Raw genomic sequence first — 19,364 nt, forward strand, 5'->3', positions numbered from 1 at the left:
GCGCCCCAGAATCTGAACTTTGAATAAGGGTTCTGAGCAAATGGGGAATGACACATTACTGCCAAAGGACAAGATGAACTGTACAAATAGTAAAACTATAGAAAATAGTAAAGAGAGACTATCAGAGAAGGTTCCACAGAGAACTGGCGTTTTAGCTCTCCTGAAAGGATGAATCGGGTTTGGCTAGGCTCCGGGGAGAACACAGGGCAATCCAGGCAGGTAGAACAGAAGCAAAAGTACAGAAGGCCAACTGGATTAAACAAGAGCCCATAATGTCACATAATGGGGAGACAGAGGATGGGAAGTACACAACCATTTTTGAAAGAGCTTTTTTTTTTTTTAAGATTTTATATATTTATTTGACAGAGAGCACAAGCAGGGGGAGTGGCAGGCAGAGGGAGAAGAAGCAGGCTCTCCACTGAGCAGGGAGCCTGATGTGGGGCCCGACGTGGGGCTTCACCCGGGGCTCGATCCCAGCATTCTGGGATCGTGACCCAAGCCGAAGGCAGACACGTAACCAACTGACACATCCAGGCACCCCCGTTTAAGTCAGGGTGAGGAGCCTGAATTTGTTCCTCCAGGCAGATCCTGGCTCTCAATTTGCACAGGTGAAGAAAAGGGCAACGGAGGAGGGCCAGGAGCTGCTTACTAGGAAGACTGGTTGGTTGGTTTGTTCTTTCTGTTTTGTTTTACTTGTTCGCATCTTGTAGCCTTAACAAACAAAAGTGCACATACCTGGGCTGCGCGCTAGACCTACTCTATCCAGCCTCTTGTGGGCAGGTCCCAGGTCTGTATGTTTTGTTTTTTTTTTAAACTTTTTTTTTTTTTTTTTTTTTAGTCATGAGAGACAGAGGAGGAGAGAGAGAAAGAGAGAAGCAGAGGGAGAAGCAGGCTCCCAAGGAGCAGGGAGCCCAATGCGGGACTCGATCCCAGAACCCTGGGATCATGACCTGAGCCGAAGGCAGACGCTTAACCATCTGAGCCACCCAGGCGCCCCAGGTCTGTATGTTTTTATAAACTCTGCATTGCTGGGAAAATAAAGAGACACTGCAAGTTCTTGAGCAACCGACAGCACGTCTGTCTTTGTTCTCCCTTTGTTACACAGAACATCAAAAATCTTCACTCTTCTCTCAAAATACTTTTTTCCAAACATTAATGGCTCTCCCCTGTTCTTTTTTTAATCTCTTCTTCCCATCGTTTCTTAATGTGTTAGTTCACACTGGAAATAAGACTTTGATAAGGACTCAATCAATGCTAACAATAGTAGGAGGATTACAAGCCAGTTGTTGTATGTCATGCCACTTTAACATAACCAACTGGCAAGTCGGCCTTTAAAAACAACTCAGCTTCACATTTGCTTAATCATACTCAGACCCCCCAGATTGCTCTCATAATGGAAATGGTTGAAAACATATTAATGTCTCACCGATCTGTCTCCTAAAAATAAAGGTCCACTCCACTAAAAAATCATCTTCATTGACATTCTTTTCAAATATAATACTTCTGCAGCTTAAACTCTGTTAACTTGATATCTATGATAATTCATACCTACATTTCATGAAAATAAAATTATTCTTAAGTAACTTAATATGGTAAACAGAGGAGCAGGAGTAGTGTTTTCAGTAATCCTGGACACTTTATCCATTTGTAAACAGGCACTAAATATTATCACTATTACTCATATTTATCCAGGTGGGATAGCATGACGTTATGGAAAGAGCAATAGCTTTTGAACTAAAGAGATCCAGGTTCAAATCCCAGCTCTGCTATTTCCTAATTGTGTAACTTTGGGAAAGATACTTAATAGTATATTAAGCCAGGAGACTGGGGTCTGGGTAGGCTGCTAAGAGGGTTGCAATTATATTTGTTTTTTAATCTGAGACAAACAAAGTGAAAATAGTGTTTGTTAAAATTTAGATATGAGGGGGGGCGCACCTGGGTGGCTCAGTCAGTTAAGCTTCCAACTTTTGGTTTCGACTCAGGTCATGATCTCATGGTGGTGAGATGGGGCTCTGCACTCAGCGGGGAGTCTGCTCCTTCCCCCACTCTCTCTGCCCCTTCCCCCACTCACGCTCTCCCTTTCTCTCTCTAAAATAAGTAAATGAATCTTAAAAAAAATTTTAGATATTAGGTACATGGACAAGTATTTTATTGTCCTTTGTACATTCCTGTTGTTTGTGAAATAGGTTATAATTTTTAAAAACTATTTCAAAAGGAATGAAACTAGGAAGTACAGGGAGGCAGCTTTGAATTAGACAGGAGGATAAATTCTCTAGTAGAGTTGGATGTAATGAACTCATTGCCACACTACACTCCAGCCATACATTCATTCATCAAATATTTACTGACCACTGACATTATGAGGGACAGTATATTTCCTGTCACAAAAAGGACACAACTGAAACTAAAGGACCATTTACAGGGATTTTGTTTAAAAGTCTTCACACATCTGCTAGGAGTGAGCTCTAGAGGACTTTAAGGATCCTTACTTATCCTGAAATTCCAGGTATGAAGCATATTTTCTCACAGAAACAATACTACCAAAGGTAGCACTAGTGAGAAAGCTATAACTTTTTGAAGAAATCTCAGAACATGCCACTAGCTCTCTGATAGTAGAGCCGTAAAAGGTGGTGGGAGTCGACCTGTTCTGACAGGGCTCTGGCTGCCTTCACAGGAAGGTGAGGGAGGAGAGTAATGAGCATGAAGGGCATCGTATTTCCAAGACAAAAGCAGCAACGATGACTGGGACCCAAGGATGATCCCCAATAGATGATTTAACCTACAACTTTTCTGTCATATTTTCCAAGACAGCCCTATGGGAGGGGCATACAAATAACTGGAGACTATTTCCTATTTTATAACATCCAGTGAAATCCAATCCAGAAGCCTGACTTGTTTTGGGTTGGAGGATAGGGGTAGACAGGAAGAGATGGGGCAGGGAGAAGGTGAAGGATGGGTTTTTTCACATATAAATATTTTATTTGTAAGACATCTCTGTGCCTGGGCATTCCTATGCTTTTCAGATAAAATCTAAGCTGAAGAAATACACAAGTTTTAATTCCTGGCTGTTTTGAATGACTTAGACTGAATTACAAAATTAATTGGATGTAATTATGCTGTCTTCACAACGACAATCACCTGCATAGAATCTAACAATGTACAAAGGACTTCAATGTATATTATTTCATTTTATCTTGTGAAGAAGTAAGCAGATTAGATACTCTTATCTCCATTACTCTCCAGGACAGTGAAACATCAAGAAGTTAGCTGCCTTGCTCGTTGAGAAAGTAGAGAAGCACAGACTAATGCTTCCAACAGTCTGACCCCTATTGTATACTGACCAGGGTCTTAGTCATGACATTAGATAACCCCTGTGACTTTGAGAGTCCCGGTGACTGATAAAGTACTTCCACTTCTACCTCACATCCCTGCATTTTTTAAAAAAGTATCTCTCACTGTAAATAATCTTCCTCGTGACCCTGGAGGATCTGACCACCTGAACTTATATAAAACATAGTTTTCCCCATTTTCAAGATGAACCTCAAAAGGTTAAACAGTTACCATATGACCCAGCAATTCTACTCGTCATTATATATACCAGAAAATTGAAAGCATGTGTCCACACAAAGTCTTGCATATGAATGTTAATAAAAGCGTTATTAGTAAGAGCCAAAAAAATAGAAACATCTCAAATCTCCATCAACTCATGAATGGATATAGAGTTGAGTATAACCATACAAGGGAATATTTTTCAGCCATAAAAAGGAATGATATAGTGATACCTCGTACAACATGAATGAACCTTGAAAACATTATACTAATGTGAAAGAAGCCAGGCACAAAAAGTCACACGTTGTATGATTCTTTATATGAAATGTTTGAGAAAGGCAAATACACAGAGACAGAGTGTGGATGAATGGTTTCCAGGGCTTGGAGAGAGACGGAACGGGGAGTGACTGCTAAGAGGTATGAGGTTTTTTTTGTGGGGGGAGATGAAAATGTTGTTTAACTAGGTAATGGTAATTTTTTTTTTTAAAGATTTTATTTATTTATTTGACAGAGAGACACAGCGAAAGCAGGAACACAAGCAGGGGGAGTGGGAGAGGGAGAAGCAGGCTTCCCACTGAGCAGGGAGCCCGATGTGGGACTCGATCCCAGGACACCGGGATCATGACCTGAGCCGAAGGCAGACGCTTAACGACTGAGCCACCCAGGCGCCCGGTAATGGTAATTGTTGCTCAACTCAGTGAATATACTAAAATCGTGGAATTGTACACTTTAAAGGATGAATTTCATTGAGTGCAAATTAAATTTCAATAAAGCTGTTACTTAAAAAAGAAGAAGAAAGAAACCCAAGCTGAGAGAGGTAATTTGCTCAGTCCTTTGCCTTTTGCAAAGGATTTTTTTAAAGATTTATTTATTTATTTATTTGAGAGAGAGAGAGAGCCAGAGCATGAGTGGGAGGAGGGGCAGAGGGAGAAGTAGACTCCCCGCTGAGCAGGGAGCTCAGATTCTCCGAGAGTCTCCATGGCAGACACTTAACCGACTGAGATACCCAGGCGCCATACAAAGGATTTTTAATGATCGAGATTCAAAGTTCAATTCACTTCAACTCAGTTAAAAGCAAATGGTTTAGAACTGACCATTTCTAAATGTTATGTATATTAATCCCTCTTAGATTATGGGGCCCTAACATGAAGGCTTGAGGAAGTATCCTCTCTAGCGCTCACTATCAAAAACTCATGGATTCCCATGTCTTATCAAGTTAAAGTTTTGTTATTACCCTTAGATAAAACAGAAAACATATAATCCACTCTGTATTTTGACACAGGAAAAACATACTCCTTAGGCTATCCTGAAGAACATGCATAACTTTTGCACACCATTTTAACAAGGAAAATGCCAATCAAAGTCAATCAACCTAGTTTTCCACTCATCAGCTTTCACTTTCACTTCCACATGGGGTTTCTGCCCAGTCTACCAGAAGTTAACTATTGATGCCTGCCTCAGAGAGCAGACTGCAAATGCTACAAAGACCTGGCTTTTTTTTCTTTTTTCTTTTGGGTTCCACAAAAACCAAATCTTTCTTCTCAAACCCTGTTTCTAAAATTTCAACCTAATTCCTGAAGTTTGCAAAGTCTTTTAAATGCTAAAATATTAATAATATCATTCCATTTTCTCCCCTAAAACTCAGAAGCATACTGAGACCCATTATCTAAACAGCCTTTTTTTTTTTTAAGATTTATTTATTTATTTGACAGAGAGACACAGCGAGAGAGGGAACACAAGCAGTGGGAGTGGGAGAGGGAGAAGCAGGCTTCCCGCCGAGCAGGGAGCCCGATGTGGGGCTCGATCCCAGGACCTGGAATCATGACCTGAGCCGAAGGCAGACGCTTAACGATTGAGGCACCCAGGCGCCCCTAAACAGGCTTTTCTTGGTATAACTGACCGAATGGCAAGAGAGCTAACAACAGAGTTACTACATCAGGCTGATAAATAAACCGTATCTTTGGCAAGAGCATCATGTGGATAAAGGACAGGGATTCAGACGATGTTCCTGCTGTCTTCCCCCACCATAGATACACATCCACACCACCCCCGATCCTAGAATAACAAGTGTCATGGTCACCATCACATTAGAGCACTGTGAACTACATAAAACCAAAATAAAACGAATAACAACTCCCCTGGACACCAAAAATAAATGGGCCAGCCAGAAATAGTGCTGTCAGAGACACTGAAATGAGCTCCATGGCAGAAAGGACACTTGAAATGCACTGACGCTGGGAGATCCCAAGGACTCCTGGGCTCCAGACTCACTTCTCCATCCATTTGGCCCAACCAACACCAGCAGGCCTTGGTGTTTTGTTCACAACTGGTTCAACCCAGACAGATTATTTGCTGAGCTTCTACGATTCAGGGGGTGACATATCAATTTATGGCCTCAATTATTTTTCTAGTTTTTCAATAATCCTTTCTCCAACCTTCTCTAGGAAAGAAGGTGATTTCAAAGGCACAAGTAAGACTTTCTCTAGGCATGAGAGCTAAGAGTTCACAGTGATACCATGAATGATCATGGCTACAACAAGAAGGCTTTGACCCTAAGAAGGGATGGGTGGGGGCGCCTGGGTGGCTCAGTTGGTTAGGCGACTGCCTTCAGCTCAGGTCATGATCCTGGAGTCCCGGGATCAAGTCCCGCATCGGGCTCCCTGCTCAGCAGGGAGTCTGCTTCTCCCTCTGACCCTCCCCCTCTCATGTGCTCTCTCTCTTTCTCATTCTCTCTCTCAAGTAAATAAATAAAAATCTTTAAAAAATAAAAAAAATAAAAAAATAAAAGGGATGGGTGGGGGGAGACACAGCCAACTTGAACCTCAATCAACACCCTAGTGCTCCAGCCATGACAAGAAGCCTATTTGTGAACTCACTATGCTCTCCGCTGCCTCCGGGACTTTTCATGGGTGGCAGCATTAGCCTGGAATGTCATTGCTCTTCACCTCCCACTCAGCTCTGACTTGACTATCTCCAACTTGCCCTTGGGACTTGACTTAGATATTACCTAGTAAAGGAAGCCTTTCTGACCCAAAGCCTGGGTGAGGGCCCCTCCCAAGTGCTTCCACAGCATATTGGGGACGCCCTCTTATTATTAGAATTATCTGTTTGACTGTCTTGCCAGTTAGAGTCAGAATTTTTCAAGAACAGGAAGGATCTCCTTATTTTTTTTCCCCCAAAATGAAAATCTTCTTACTGGTTTTTGTTGCTGTTTTAATAATCATAGAAGTACTACACCTGCTTACTCTAGTTGCTCCCTTTCTCAAAGGATGGCATCACCTAGAAGTTGCCCAAGCAAGAAAGCCTGGCCTCATCCACTCATCCAAAACATAACAAAAAAGAAAGAGATTTCCCACTCTGTACCAGGTACTACACTAATCACTATATCTACTAGTGAATGAGACAAACCCTGTCCCTGCTATCATGGAGCTCAGATTCTAAAGAAAAGACAGACCTTGAACAAAGAACTCATATTGTTAAAGGGAAAAGTACAGGGCGCCTGGGTGGCTCAGTTGGTTAAGCGACTGCCTTCAGCTCAGGTCATGATCCTGGAGTCCCGGGATCGAGTCCCACATCGGGCTCCCTGCTCGGCGGGGAGTCTGCTTCTCCCTCTGACCCTCCCCCCTCTCATGTACTCTCTCTCTCTCTCTCTCTCATTCTCACTCTCTCAAAATAAATAATAAATAAATCTTTAAAAAAAAAAAGGGAAAAGTACAAGGCACTTGGAAGTTTACAAGAGTGGCAGCCTAGCTGAGATAGAAATGGAGAGATGCATTGGTGGGAGGTCATCTTCGGGCTTCTTCTCCCTTCCTGGCTCTGCATCCAATCAACAGTGTAGCCCTGTCCCTTCTGCTTCTGAACTCTCCTTCTCTCTTTCATCTGTCCCTCTCTCCCACTCCTACACTGTCAGCACCACCAGGCATTGCCCAGAATCCTGCCACAGCCTCCTGACTGCCCTCTCTGCCTTAGACTTCCCTCCTCCAACCCAGAGTCTGTGCAGAAGCCAAAGGGAATTTTCTAAAAGGAAAATCTGATCATGTCACCTCCCTGTTCACAAACTTTTGGCAGTTCCCCACTGAGCTCCGTTAACATTTAAAAGCCTTTACACAATTTGCAAGGCCCTGCCTCCTGGCTTCTCTCAGTCTTTCCCCAGTCTTTAAAATTATTTATTATCTGTCAGAGAGAGAGAGAGAGAGAGAGAGACAGAGATTGCGCACAAGCAGGGGGAGCAGCAGACAGAGGGAGAAGCAGACTCCCCACTGAGCAGGGAGCCTGATAAGGGACAGATCCAAGGACCCTGGAATCATGACCTGAGCCAAAGGCAGATGCTTAACTGACTAAGCCACCCCCCCCTTTTTTTTAATTATTTATTTGTCAGAGAGAGTGTCTTCCTCCATTCTTGATCTGCATTCCTTACACCCACTTACTAAGGTATATTAACTTAGTGAGGTTTTTGCTCAGCTGAATCAGGGCACCTGGCTGGCTCAGTCAGTAGAACATGTGTCTCTTGACCTCAGTGTGAGTTAAAGCCCCACATTGGGTGTAGAGATTAATTAAAAATAAAATCTTTAAAAAACAAAAGAAAGGGCACCAGGGTCCCTCTCCCTCTGCCTGCCACTCCCTCTGATTGTGCTCTGTCCAATAAATAAATAATTCTTAAAAAAGAAAAGGAGGGGCACCTGGGTGGCTTAGTTGATAAAGCCTCCAACTCTTGATTTCGGCTCAGGTCATGATCTCAGGGTCATGAGATGGAGCCCTGCACGGGGCTCCATGCTGGGCATGGAGACTGCTTAAGATTCTCTCTCTCCCTTTCCCTCCCATCCTCCCCCCTCCAGTTCAAGGGCTTGGGCATTGGCGCGCTCTCGCTTTCTCAAATAAATAAATAAATAATGAAAAAGAAAAAATATTCTGTGCTTATGATCGCTCAAATTTTAGATTTGCCCCTGCATTTACTTGTTCATCTAACAACTTTTTGAATGTCTCAGGATGCCAGTGAAAACAAAATCAATATGCCTGGGGCACTGTGGTTTGGTGAGCATAGATGTCGTTTTTTCTTTTCTTTTCTTTTCTTTTTGATGAGAGCGCACTTCCGGGAGCATTCCTTTCCCAAGGCCATAAGGACAGAGAAACACTGCAGAGACTCTGGGAATGGCCGGACTTGAAGGCAGCAGTGACGAGGCCCAGATTCACCTCATCTAGAATAGGAACCCCAGACTGTGATAACTCAGATCTCCATAAAGGTAGAAAAAAAACCCTTTTAGGGCTTTTTTCCCCCCTCCCTCCCCACAGACTTCAAGATCCAAGGGGAAAAATTTGCCAGCATGGGTGGGGCCTCAACAGGCTGAATCACTGTGGTTGGTTTGAGACTGCCGGAGAAAGCTGGCTACAAACTATCATTAGGCAAACATTGTAGCTGGTTTTGCTAAACTTCTCGTGTTAAAGACGACATTACTGGAAAATGGGTAAACAGGAGAGGGCAGTGGAGGCCCTCTCTAGAACTTACAGCCACAGACCTCCACCCCTTAGGGATTTTGTGTAAGATCTGCCATTTTGATTCTATCTATAAAACCAAACTGTAAATGTTCCATCAATGTAACCTCTCCTCTGAATGGTCCTTTCATTTCCCAAGAACCCTGAGAATCACTGGAGGCGTCCTGGCTGCCACTTTGTGCCTGCACAGCTTTACACAAGTTATCTGAGGCTTGGTCTCCTCACAGGCCTAATGGATATAACAATACCTATCTCATCAGTTAGGAAAATGAACTGAAAAACAGCTAAAATAAAATATGTTAAGCATCTAAAAAGGTGCCTAGTATATAATAAACACTGGATAAATATTATTGATTATTAGCTACTATTATGATCTTAATAAGTCCAGTCAGATATTAGAAAAGGTCTTTTACTTTACATTTATAATTTTATCATCCCAGTTTAGGTGAAAAATTGTCTTCTTTTAAACTCTTCATTAAAAACAAGCATACTTGCACGCCTGGGTGGCTCAGTTGGTTAAACGACTGCCTTCGGCTCAGGTCATGATCCTGGAGTCTCGGGATCGAGTCCCACATCGGGCTCCCTGCTCGGCGGGGAGTCTGCTTCTCCCTCTGACACTCTTCCCTCTCGTGCTCTCTCTCTCTCATTCTCTCTCTCTCAAATAAATAAATAAAATCTTTAAAAAAAAAAACAAGCATACTTTTCTTGACTTTTCAGTTTCCTATCCTAACCAATCAATTAATACATCAATATCCTTCTTAGAACTATGCAATTTACTGTGAATACACCCAGTGACTACTGAGTGGAGGCTGGGGGAAGCACAAATTCACTAGAATTGGCTGGAGGAAAATAAGGCAGGGGAAATCCAAATCTAAATCTCACAAGTTTAGTTTAGGTGATGAGCATTTACTGAGCACTTACTACATACTGGCATTACACTAAATGCTAGAAAGTAGAAAAGCATGAACAAGAGGTGTTTTCTGCCCTTGAGGAGCTTGTAGTCAGGGTCATATTTTGAGATCGGAGAATCAGGGAAGGCACCCTTCCCCCCCCCAAAAAAAGGAAATGGTACTTGAGCTGAAACTTGAGGGATGAGTAGGCTGGCAGGTAGGGAATAGGAGAGAAAGGGTATTCTAGGCAGAGAGGACCACCAGAACAAAAACTCAGAAGGATGAAACAGCTCCAACTTGTGAGCAGGTCAGAATTAATGGAGCAAAAAGCATGTGATGGAAACTATTGGGAAACAAAGATTTACAGTCTACTTAGAGAAGACAGGGCCACACTCTGCTCAGCTAAGTAGGAGGCATTAATTGTTCCAGCCCCGACACCACCATACTTTTACCAGGGGAGCCCCCCAGCCTAGAAAGGACTTTCTTTTAGGTCACAAAAATAAGGAGTTTTTTAGGCCCACATTAGGGGACATTGGATTAGTTCCTTTGCTCCTCTTTGTGCCTTTATTTCCTCACTTGTAAATTGGGATGGTAGTTCTGTTTCTTCACAGGGTCATCGTTGGCATTACATGAGATAGTCATGCACACACTTGGAGCAGCCCCTGGCACATAGAAGGTGCCTGGCGTTTGCTGGCTTGTTTCATCCGCGTACTGCTCTGGTCTCACTCATCCCAGATATGCCAGGGGCGGGGCGGGGCGGGGGGGGGACTACGACCCATGAGAAAGCACATGGCAACGAGTCTGTGAAAATCATTCTGGGGCGCCCAGGTGGCTCAGTTGTTAAGCGTCTGCCTTCGGCTCAGGTCATGATCCCAGGGTCCTGGGATCGAGCCCCACATCGGGCTCCCCGCTCAGCAGGAAGCCTGCTTCTCCCTCTCCCACTCCCCCTGCTTGTGTTCCCTCTCTCGCTGTGTCTCTCTCTGTCAAATAAATAGACAAATAAATAAAAAGAAAGAAAGAAAGAAAAATAAAATCATTCTGACCCAACAGCCTGTCAGGGTTTATGATCATGGTGCATAAAGTCTATGACACAGTTTCTATGAGCCCTGACAACCACCTTTCTGACAAAGAAGTGTGTGGTCGCCTCATTGTTATTTATTTATTACTTGACACACAGCGGGGAGAGATGTGAAATACCCCTTGCTGGCCTTTTCTCTGTGTCCTCTCTAGGTTACTGAGAGTGGTTCCCGGCCCTGAGAAGTGAGGACCATGCCGCCATCTTAGACCAGGCCGCAGAGAGGAAGGACTTGGAAGGCTGCACCTGAGAAGTCAGTGGACCTCTGCTTGGGGCCCAGCTCAGTTCATTTCCCTCTGCCCAGCTCCCCCCCGCCCCGCCCCCTCTGGCCACTCGTTCCATCAGCGGAGGTGACTCCCTCACTTCTCTGTTACAAATCACCTCTGGACCAAAAGGAACACATCCGCAGACTCTCAAGAGAGCACCCTGCACCACGTTGAGGAGCACTGCGGCTTTGCTTGCCCGTTCTGCACAGCAGCAGATGCAAAAGGTGAAAAAAAAGAGGAGGGATTGTTAGCACCTCTCTTCCCACCACCAGCACCATACAGCTGTTCAGAGCTTTAGTCTTCAAAACCACTTAATACTCCTGCAAGCTCTCTGTCTTAAAAACAAATAAACAAACAAAAAAAACCCACAACAGTATCCATGACAACTCTGAGCAAAAAAAAAAAAAACAAAAAAAAACCCAACCCCAAAAATAGCACCCTTTTTTGAACGTGGAATTTCATTATTTTATGTCAAAGGTATCAATCCCAAGAATGAAAGGAAGCCACATATCTGAGGGCCTATTTACAGTCCTCAGTCCACACAGTCTGTGGGCAACCCCCAGGGGGCACCAAAGAGCTATTTCTTTTTTTTGCACACGGGGATGTAAGAAATCCCAGTAGACAGGTTCTATTGTACAGACTTCCTGGGATCAATCCAGGGCACAGGGAGGTGGGGACTTGTATATTATCAGTAATTTGGCTCTTGGCCAAATCTAAGGATAAACGTATCAAGACAGAGTACTTCAAGGGTTCAATCAGAAGTTTCAAGCAACAATCAGATTCTTTTTGAGAAGCAAATGGTTGTGGCCGAGGCCACCTTATACTGCAGACAGTATCCAGGTATCTAGAGTGGTTCAAGCCAGGCACTGAGAAAATAAAGACAGCTGACTGGACTAGGTCTCCTGGGCCCACTATGGTCCAGTTACAGATTTTCAGGGTGCCATTTAAATTTCTTTATGTGGGCACCTGGGTGGCTTAGGCTGGTTAAGGGTCCAACTCTTTTTTTTTTTTAGTATTTTATTTATTTATTTATTTGTCAGAGAGAGAGAGAGAGCATGCACACAAGCAGGGGGACCGGCAGGCAGAGGGAGAAGCAGGCAAGGAGCCTGTTGCAGGACTCGATCCTGGGACCTTGGGATCACAACAAAACTTCCTAATTTATTCAAGAAGTAAACCAGGGGTAAAAATGGAAAGACACAATCATTGGTAACAGGCAATTGTCCTTGAACCAGAGTGCTCAGCGCATATATTTATTGGGACACATATACTCTTTAATATACTCTTAAAAGAGACATCATTATGGCAAGAATGCCCACAAACTAAGCCATGGGTCATATTTTTCTGAGACATCACTATCCCTTGGTGCTCCTTCTAATCAGGATAACACGATTTTCCATCCACATGACTTACCTTCTCAAAGTCTCGAAGAGCCTGGGTCTGCCCCTGAGGGGCTTTTTCAAATGCTCTCAAGGAAGGCGTCTGTCCAAAGAGGGTCTTTTCACCACTTCTCCAGATCTGTGATTGCACTGGAGGGCCTCGATCTTTAGTGTCACTAAGAAAAGCTGCGAGTAAAACAGAACGACAAAAACATTTTATATAACAGTAGCACTATGATCATTCTAACTGGCACATTCCAGCAGAATTTGGTTTCTACAAAATACAAACTATTCTGGGCCACATGGAAACAGTTCACATAAAGTAGCCTGTGGTTGATCATATTAATAATGGTCCCCAGTGGGGCGCCTGGGTGGCTCAGATGGTTAAGCAACTGCCTTCGGCTCAGGTCATGATCCCAGGGCCCTGGGATCGAGCCCCACATCAGGCTCCCTGCTGAGGGAGCCTGTTTCTCCCTCTGCCTGCCACTCCCCCTGCTTGTGCGCACGCTCTCTCTGTCAAATAAATAAAATCTTTTTTTTAAAGGTTTTATTTATTTATTTGACAGAGAGAGAGAATGAGAGATAGAGAGCACAAGAGGGAAGAGGGTCAGAGGGAGAAGCAGACTCCCCGCTGAGCAGGGAGCCCAATGTGGGACTCGATCCCGGGACTCCAGGATCAAGACCTGAGCCGAAGGCAGTTGCTTAACCAACTGAGCCACCCAGGCGCCCAAATAAATAAAATCTTAAAAAAAAAAAATAGTGGTCCCCAGTGAAACGCACTGGTTTATGTCTGTGCCCCTTTGTGATACGATGCTCCTGCTACTTCATCAAGAAGTGGAGTCTCTTTCTCTAGCCTTTGGAGACATCAGATTGAGGTGGGCTTAGGGTTGTAGAGACAAATAGAAGATGTAGAAAAATACATCTTTTCTTGGTTGACAGAAGGAATCAATGACACTTTCTTACTGAGCATTTTTTTTTTTTTAAGTCTGAAAGAATGACAGCCATTACAATCCACTGAGCTCCACAGACAGCATCAGTATAAGTAAGAGCAAAAGGGGCTCTGGGTCACTCTGTGCCTCACTGAGGAAAAATTAACTCGACATACGCTTATGAACAAAGGAGCTAAGAGGCAAAATGTCATCCTATGCTTTTTCCATCCTTTCTTTTTCTCTTTCCTTCCTTCCTTCCTTGTACATTCTGGTCTCCTTTGTCAAAATCAATTGACCATATATGCACGGGCACCAAAAGCAAAGGCACCAAGAACAAAAATAAACAAGTGGGGCTACATCAAACTAAAAAGCTTCTGCTCACAAAGCAAAGCATTAAGAATGAAAAGGCAAGTCATGGGATGGGAGCAAATATCCCTCCCTCCCTCCTTTCTTTTCTTTCTGCAAACTTGCCAGAATGAGCACAAGAAGAAGTCTCCAGATACTGCAATCAACTCAGACTTTTGTCTCTGCTAAGAAAAGAAAGAAGAGGAGGAAGACAAAAAGGATCAGGAAGATGATGGTAAGGGGAAAAATGCAGAAGATAAAATATGATGAAGAAGAAAATAGTCGGGCACCTGGGTGGCTCAGTCGTTGGGCGTCTGCCTTGGGCTCAGGTCATGATCCCGGGGTCCTGGGATCCAGCCCCGCATCGGGCTCCCTGCTCAGCGGGAAGCCTGCTTCTCCCTCTCCCACTCCCCCTGCTTGTGTTCCCTCTCTCGCTATCTCTGTCTCTGTCAAATAAATAAATAAATAAAATCTTTAAAAAAAAAAGAAAATAGTCATGAGAAATAGGATGATTCCAATGTAGCATTTATTTTTCTTGTCTAAAAGTATTTAACTCCCCATTACACCACTGGTTTTAAAGAAAAAAACGTTGAAATGTAAGGCCATGTGATTTGTTTTTAAACTGCACACTGTACACGGTCTTCATTTGTGTAAAATTAACACAGTATCAGGTGTGTCTTTTGATAGCCCTGTCCTTAATGGTATTTCCAAAAGCCACGAACCTTGCCTGGTAGAAGATAGGGGTTTAAATTAGAACAGAAATTTAAAGCAGGTTTTATTGGTGCACAGCACAAATTCGTTATGGATAGAGGTGGTATTTTTTCCATATTCAGTTGTCTTTCATTCAGCTTGTACAAAAGAATTGTTGTTCTGTTAATTGTATGCTACTCTGTGATTGCAAATTAATAATAATTATAGTAATGTTGCACCTGTTCTGTTGATATTCTGATTACTTCTAAGTAAACGTAAATGCTTTACTAAAGAGAAATTGGAAAGAATTATTTCTCCCACATTTAGGTGAAATTAAATAGGCTATTGAATGGAAGGCGATTTGATGAAACAGAACAATACATTATAGTTAGATTAGTGAGATGTGATAGAAGGAGACGAGACTTTGAAGCTTGGATATGAATCCTGACCACTTGCAAATTGTGGGAATTTAGGCAAATCTCTCTTTTTAAAAGATTTTATTTATTTATTTGAGAGAGAGACAGAGATAGTGAGAGAGCACAAGTAGGGAGGAGAGGGAGAAAGAAGCAGACTCCCCGCTGAGCAGGGGATGGGGGGGGTCTCAATCCCAGGACCCCGGGATCATGACCTGAGCTGAAGGCAGAGGCTTTAACGGACTGCGCCACCCAGGCGCCCCCAAGGCAAATATCTTAATTTGGCTGAGCCTCATTGCCTCAGTAAAAATGGGAATAACAATACTTACCTCACAGATCTTCTATATGAATTAAAGGAAATAAAAAATGAAAGTACTCAACCTAATATCTTGCCTGTAGTAGGTATCATACCTACCCTTCCATTTTTGCCCTAGCCCTTTGATCTTTACCTCAGAATGGAGGATCTTGATGTTCAAAGTAAGTATGGCAGACCCTTGGAATTTGTAGACTTAACATACACAGTTACAAATGCTAATTTTAAGTGACTCTGAAATCCCTAACACATTCAAATTAAAACCTTTTTCCATGTTGTGCACATGAACCATCTGTGCTTCAAGGCTGGTATGAAAAAGGCAAATCACTTAGCAAAGTAAGTAGAACCCTTACGTGATTAAAAGTTTTTGTGAAAAATGCTCCCCAAAAGAGAACTATCTTCACTTTGGTTTCATAATTCAGGTAGCTCCCAGGCTAATGTTAGTTCAGTAATGATATGATATTATTATAAATACATTAATAATAATAATAATATTTACTGGGTGCTTATTCCTCGATAAACTCTGTACTAAGAGCTTCTCTCACTTAATCTCACTTATGAGGCTGACACTACTATTGTACCCATTTTAATGGTATATGAGTAGAGATTTCGTTTGGCAAAATCTATCTTAATCTTTTTACAAGTGCCTTAAACCTTGCAATTACAGAATCGTTAAAAGCACGAAGAGTTCACATAAGTATTTCAATTATGATTTACTGCACTGTGCTGGGAAGGTGGGAAATTATATGCTACAGTGGTATGTGCAGGTCTGGAAATTAGAGAATATTGCCATAATGACTTTAAAGGGGCCATAATTTATGGCAATTATAATCAGCAAGCACTCAAGAATTTATCAAGGTAAGGCCCACGGCCTCCTTACCTGCTGCATGACTTGTTCTAGGTACCATCTCCCCTTCATCCTCTGCAAAATAATCTCTGTGGAAAGAAAATATATTGTTAATTAATGAGATACCACCCCACATGGTCCCCCCATCTCTGGGTCAGTAAGACACCTATGTTCTGTTTTCTTTTATTTCTCCACAAGTATCCATTAAGCTCCTACTATATATCAAGGGCAGTGTTAAGTGTTGGAGATACAAAGACAAATGCCACAGGAAGGGTTCCCATCCTCAATAAGTACCTGTAAAGATAGCCACTGAACAAACAATTCCATCATGAGGGAACAGCAAAGACCCCACGTCGGGGAGGAAGTCAATCTGTTAGAAGAACAGAGAAAACCAGTGTTGCCACCCGACCATGCAGGACCTTGTGTGATGGGGTAAGGAGATTGAGTTTTATGTGAAGGGCAGTGGGAAACCACGGAAGGATTTTAAATGAGGGAGTGAATGGTAAATGACCAGATTTAGATTTTAAATAGACGATTCTGGCTGCTGAATGAGGCAGTGTGGAGGGAATACAAATGGATGGGAAAAGCAAGAAGAAGTTGTGATGGTTTTGACTAAGAGAAAGTCAGTGGAGATGGAGATAAGCAAAAAAAGCTCAAGATACGTGTAGGAAGTAGAGCTGACTCAGAAAACTTGGAAACTTGGAAACCAGGGGCGCCTGGGTGGCTCAGTTGGTTAGGCAACTGCCTTCGGCTGAGGTCATCATCCTGGAGTCCCGGATCAGGCTCCCTGCTCAGTAGGAAGTCTGCTTCTCCCTCTGACCCTCCCCCCTCTCGTGCTCTCTCTCTCTCTATCTCATTCTCTCTCAAATAAATAAATAAAATCTTTAAAAAAAAAAAAAGAAAACTTGGAAACCAGATAAAGTCTATTAAAGGTAATGTTAAAAATACCACGGCTCGGTAGCAAGAGGTATGTTTGTCTAGCACAGTGAAAGTCACCATCCGTAGCAAAGAAGGGAAAAATTTTTTCAAAACGTACTCAACAAATACTTGTCAAGCACCTACTATGTTTTTAGGCACTGTTTTAAGCACCATGAATATAGCAGTGAATAAAACAGATGGAAATGCCTGCACTTGTGGAACTTACAGAAAGGGGAAACAAATAAGTAAACTGTGTAGAGTAATTGTGGACAAGTACTATAAAACATTGAAGTAGGGAATGGGGAGAGGGAGTGCTGGAGGTACAGGGAAGAGGAAGGGGTTGCAGTTTTCAGTAGGCAATGTTTCTCTGAGAAGCAAGAGAGTAGGCATTGGGGAAAGAGTCTTCTAAGCAGAGAACATCAAATACAAAGGCTCACAGGAGGGAGCATGCCAGAGTGTTTGGGAGCAGAAAGGAGGCCAGTATGGCTGGGCAGAGAGAGTGAGCACATAGTGAGGAAGTAGTAGGAGGTAAGGTCAAGGAAGTAATGGGAAGGCTGTGCAGGGGTCAGAGCGTATAAGGCCTTTCAGGCCGTTGAGAAGAATTTAGCCACTAGAATCTTGTGAGTCAAAAAGAGAGCTGAACTGAGTGATGAATGCTTTAAAAGGGCTGGCTACTGTTTTGACAATGGACTGGGTGGGGAAGGCAGAAACAGAGCCGATTGCAATAATCCTACAGAGAGATCCTTTCAACATTTAGTTTATTCCTTAGACTCTTGGGTACACCCAGTTAGTCATTCCAAAAAGAACTCTGTAGCCAGAGATTTAGAGGGCTTCTCTTTTTAAAAGCCAGAACACATTCACAGGCAGGCGGAAGAGAGACTCGCATTTGTTTAGAAACTGTTGTTCTTCCTTCTGGGCCTCAGGGCTGGATGCTGGCATGAATCTTCACTTTGTTAAGTTCCAGATGGACATCAAAGTACCAGACAAGTCACATTGGACTACACACACCACCTGGTGGCTTTTTATTATTCAAAAGCAGATCACCAGCTTGTGGTTCTTCCAGGTCATCTGCCTCTTTCCCTTCTCTACTTCCCATTAAAAATGTTCCCTGAGAGTAGAACAATTAAAGAGATGATGGTACCGCTTACGAATCCCCCTCCATTGAGCTAAAGTAGGGGAAGGATGTTGAAGCCATCAGCCAGAGCAATGTGTTGAAAGATTTGTGGGGAGAAAACTTACACTTAGCCGCTGCTATTCAGCCACTGAATGGATTCTTTTTTACTCAGCCTGCAGACTTAGGTAAGTAACTGTGCATCTGCCATCAGCAACATGGTCACTCCCTAGGCCAAATTCAGCCTAGCCAGCATGTTTTCATTTGGTCGGCACAAGGATGACCTACTTCTAACTTCTCTTAGAAAATGAATGGGGTTGGGCGCCTGGGTGGCTCAGCTGGTTAAGCGACTGCCTTCGGCCCAGGTCATGATCCTGGAGTCCCGGGATCGAGTCCCGTATCGGGCTCCCTGCTCGCGGGGAGTCTGCTTCTCCCTCTGACCCTCCCCCCTCTCGTGCTCTCTATCTCTTACTCTCTCTCTCTCAAACAAATAAATATAATCTTTAAAAAAAAAAAAAGAAAGAAAGTGAATGGGTCTAGCAACAGTGGGCCTGCCTTCCCACCTAACGGGATAGCCTGCTCCCTTTCAACAGAACAAACGCAGGATCTCCAGTTTGTCACAGTCCTTATCTTACCTTCGTAGCCCCAGCTCGCACACTCACTTGTGATACCTGCCTGGCTCCATGTAGGTCTCTGAGACTGTCACCATGGTATAGATCAAGTGCAGACAGAATTTCATTTCTGCTTTAACGCATAGTCTTGAGAATGGATAAGGAATATGTGGTATATATACACAATGGAATATCAGGCAACCATAAAAGGATGAGATCATGCCATTTGAGACGACAGAGATGGACCTAGAGGATATTCTGTTAAGTGAAATAAGACAGACTGAGAAAGACAAATACCATGCGATTTCACTCCTACGTGCAATTAAAAAAAAAAAACCCAAATGAATAGAGAAACAAAATGCAGAATCAGACCTATAAATACAGAGAAAAAACTGATGGTTGTCAGGGGGGAGGAGTTGGGAAAAATGGGTGAAAAGGAGTGGCCGACACAGGCTTCCCGCTATAGAATGAATAGGTCAGGAGGAGAAAAGGTCCAGCACAGGGAATATAGTCAATGATATTATAATAGTGATGTCTGGTG

General features: G+C 43.1%; 1 protein-coding gene across 1 annotated transcript in view; it reads right to left on the reverse strand.

Moving 5' to 3' along the window:
- PDE4DIP (phosphodiesterase 4D interacting protein) overlaps positions 1–19,364 on the reverse strand; it is a 213,345-nt gene that overhangs the window by 143,427 nt on the left and 50,554 nt on the right. Inside the window, exons 2-3 of the mRNA XM_088022313.1 lie at positions 16,217–16,272; positions 12,681–12,832 (exon numbers count right to left, since the gene is read on the reverse strand). Coding sequence (XP_087878439.1) covers positions 12,681–12,832; positions 16,217–16,272 — 208 coding nt within the window. The remainder of the gene's footprint in view (positions 1–12,680; positions 12,833–16,216; positions 16,273–19,364) is intronic.

Source organism: Eumetopias jubatus, unplaced genomic scaffold, assembly GCF_037043125.1.
Source record: "Eumetopias jubatus isolate StellerSeaLion01/CBP00866 unplaced genomic scaffold, mEumJub1_p1.0 scaffold_4, whole genome shotgun sequence".
NCBI lineage: Eukaryota > Metazoa > Chordata > Mammalia > Carnivora > Otariidae > Eumetopias > Eumetopias jubatus.